Genomic DNA, 3,728 nt, shown 5'->3' with positions numbered 1-3,728 from the left:
TCTCTCTCTCTCTCTCTCTCTTTCTCTCTCACACACAACACACACACACACACAACACACACACACACACACACACACACACAAATTTTCAAGACAGGGTTTCTCTGTGTGGTTTTGGCTGTCCTAGAACTCTATAGACCAGGCTGGGCTCAAACTCACCTGCCTTTGCCTTCTGAGTGCTGGGATTAAAGGTGTACACTACCACTGCCCAGCTAAAAATATTTTTTTTAAAGAATGGCTTTTTAAAAAAAAAAAAATGTAGATCTAGTGTCCTTGTCTTAGTTACCATTTATGTCATCAAGATAGACATCCTGTACACATTACTACATCATCTCAGGTGCTGTTTACACACTGCCATTTTAATGTCATAGTAAATCTCTAGTGGCCTTCTGAAGTGGTAACTTTGTGGATGCTGCATCTGGTAGAGTGGGCCTCAGAGGTGAGGCCACAGCATATCCCCCACCCCCTGCCCATTCTGTGTCTGTGGACATTGTGTCCACTGGGTTCAGACAGGTGCTTCAGGGGAGTGGAATGAGATGCCCTGAGGCAAGTTCTGGGGAGTGTGGCACTCATACTGATCTGCTCCCTCCAGGTATGAAGACCAAGCATGCGCTACGCCACCATATGAAGCTGCACAAAGGCATCAAGGAGTATGAGTGCAAGGAATGCCACCGCAAGTTTGCACAGAAGGTCAACATGCTCAAGCACTACAAACGGCACACAGGTGTCCCAACTCTTCAAAACAAATGGCCCTAGAGCGAGTAGGGACACAGTTCCTCAGGGCTTTCTCTCTCTGTTCCTAGCCCCAGGCTTGCTTACTGTGCTGGCTGTCGTGGGATGAGGCTGTGCATCTCAGAGCTCCCTTACTTCACGAGCACTGTGACCCTGTATATACAAGTAGAACCCCATTGTAAACATCTGCGCTAGAGATCTTTTTATGACTTGCCAGTGGACCCCTGGTAATCGTAGCCGCTTACGGGGGCACTCCATTTCTGCAAAGGATCACAAACCTACCCCATCATCATCATTGTGAGATCTTTTTTTCCATGTCTCTTTAGTTTCCCTCCCTCCTCCCCACTCTGTAGCCCTGGCTGTCCTGGAACTCACTCTGTAGACCAGGCTGGCCTTGAACTCACAGATATCAGTCTGCTTCTGCCTCCAGAGTGCTAGGATTAAGGGTGTACCTCATTGCTACACCCCTCCCCACCCCCTGAATGTTTTTATTTTTAGTAATAGCTATTCTAGAGTGAGCTGGCTCCTTATTGGAGTGCTGGTTTTCATTTCCTTGGTGTCTGATGGTAGTGAACATTTTTCATATACTTGTGTCTATTATAATCATTTCTGATTTTTAGCTTGGATTGCTTGTTTCTAAAATGTTGGCTCATTATACATTATTCATATTAACTGTTAGATGACTGGCTGACAGGTGTCTTCTCCCATTCTGTCCATTGTCTCCTCACTCCGAGCTGTTCCCTTTGCTCTAGAGAAGTTTCATGGTATGATGTACAGTTTTGCTTTTGTTTCCTGGGCTTTGGGACTCATCTCAAATAACATTGTCTTGAAATGTTTCTCCTAAGTTTTCTTTTAGTACCAAGATATTATATTTAATCTTTGATCCATTCTAAGGTGTTTTTTGTTTTGTTTTGTTTTGTTTTTTTGGTTTTTGTTTTTTTCGATACAGGGTTTCTCTGTGTAGACCAGGCTGGTCTAGAACTCAGAAATCCACCTGCCTCTGCCTCCCAAGTGCTGGGATCAAAGGTATGCCACCACTGCCCAGCACATGCATGGCTTTATCTTAGGATCCGTTTTGTGGATGTGTGTTTGTTTCTAATGCTAGCACTATCATGGTTTTGTACTTAGGACTCTCTAGTGTCTTGAAACAAGGTACTGGTACTGCAGCTTTTTACGTTTTCTCCCAGGTCATTTCTGTTACTTCTGCCAGGCTTTCATCCAAACTTCAGGATTGTGTTTCTGATTCTGTAAAGAAGTCTTTGGTGTATTGCACTGAGCCTGTTAATCCCTGGGTTGCGTCAACATTTTAACAGTATTCATTCTTACAGTCTATGAATGTAGAACATCTCTGCAGTTTGGTGCTGCAGTGGTTTTTATCATGTTAACAATTTTCATTGTGGGAACATTTTACTGATTTCATTGTATCCTGGGTACTTGTTTCTTTGTAGCTATTGTAGCTTTCATGATTATTTTAAATTGGATATTTTATTTGTTTACATTTCAAATGTTATCCCCTTTCCCGGTTTCCCCTCTGCAAACCCCCTATGCCCTGCTCCCCTACTCACCCACCCACTCCTGCCTCATTGCCCTAGCATTCCTCTACGCTGGGACATTGAACTTTCACAAGACCCAGGGCCTCCACTCCCATTGATGCCAGAGAAGACCCTTTTAGCTCCTTAAATCTTTCCCCTAACTTCTCCATTGGGGTCCCTGTGCTCAGTCCAATGGTTGGCTATGAACATCCACATCTGTATTGGTCACGATGCTTTCATGATTTTTAATTTAAAATACACTTAAAGGTAGGAGGAGGTGGTGCACACCGTTAATCCCAACATTCAGGAGGCAGGCAGATCTCTGTGAGTTCGAGGTCAGCCTGGTCTACAGGGTGCTGTTTCTGGACATACAGGGCTACAGAGAGAAACACTGTCTCAAAAAATCAAAAAGTAAAAAAAAATAGAGTCTAGTTTAATGAAAAGACTTCATTTTAAATAAAAATGACTTTTATTTTGTAGTCTGAAGCTGTGGTGGCAGCAGGCTTTACAGCCAGCTCCCCAGGCCTCAGCAGCCAGTACTCTAACACCCCAGTGCTCCTGAGGCAGGTGATGGACGTGTTCTCTCTGTTGGTTGCCTTGTGGCAGCTCCAGGGGCTGGACTCTTGACTGCCTTAAGTTTACCTGAAGGGACCGTGTGAATGTGAGGGATGTGCTCTTCCACCAAGCCCAGCATCTTTTTTTTTTTAATTTAAATATTTTACATTCATTCATATTTATATTAGTTGCTTTAAGATCACTGCTGATTTTGTTATCTCAGCCAGTCATCAGTTTCAAGTTATAGATACTTTTGGTCCTGTTACTTTTCATACCTGATAATTTTTTTTTTCATTTTATTTCTTTATTTTTTAAGTTTTATTGCAATATGATGAGAAAAGTTATGATTTCAATTTATCTGAATTTGTTAACATTTAAAAACATATTTTAAGTAAACAGAATTAAATTATATTCTTGTTTTCCTTTTGTATCCCAACTCCTCCCAGAGACCCCCTTCCATACCTACAATATATTTTTTTGTCATATTCTTTAAAATTTATAAAATATTATAACAATAAAAATGAGTATTATGAAAGTTGTTTGATATAAAACAACAATCAATTTAACAGTCTTATGTAGATGCTTGTCTACAGCAATAGTAAAAATACATACATTTTTCTCAATATAAATTTTAAATAGTTCCAAATGTATTAACTGTATATTTCAAAATAATACATCACTACTAATATTTTCTTAAATGAACATAAATATATAAAGTGTTTTTGTTTGTTTATTTTGTATTTAGTAGAGCTTAAAAATCTTGGCTTTTACTGTGGTAACTTGATACAAGAGTTATAAATGTCAAGCAAAGCATTCAGTCTCACTCTTTGTTGTTCTCTTTCAAGCCCCCTCCCAATTTAATTGTCTACATTTCTTTTGGGTATATAAATACTTTTAAAATATGTAAGC

General features: G+C 40.2%; 1 protein-coding gene across 11 annotated transcripts in view; it reads left to right on the top strand.

The window, feature by feature from the left end:
* Positions 1-3,728, top strand: part of Prdm15 (PR/SET domain 15) — a 66,255-nt gene that overhangs the window by 51,361 nt on the left and 11,166 nt on the right. For all 11 annotated transcript variants that reach the window (XM_031364538.1, XM_031364537.1, XM_031364548.1 and 8 more), the window contains one exon: positions 593-724. In XM_031364538.1, coding sequence (XP_031220398.1) covers positions 593-724 — 132 coding nt within the window. The remainder of the gene's footprint in view (positions 1-592; positions 725-3,728) is intronic.

The sequence above is a fragment of the Mastomys coucha genome, unplaced genomic scaffold (genome assembly GCF_008632895.1).
Source record: "Mastomys coucha isolate ucsf_1 unplaced genomic scaffold, UCSF_Mcou_1 pScaffold12, whole genome shotgun sequence".
In the NCBI taxonomy this organism is placed as follows: Eukaryota; Metazoa; Chordata; class Mammalia; order Rodentia; family Muridae; genus Mastomys; species Mastomys coucha.
This window is presented reverse-complemented; position numbering and strand designations above follow the sequence as displayed.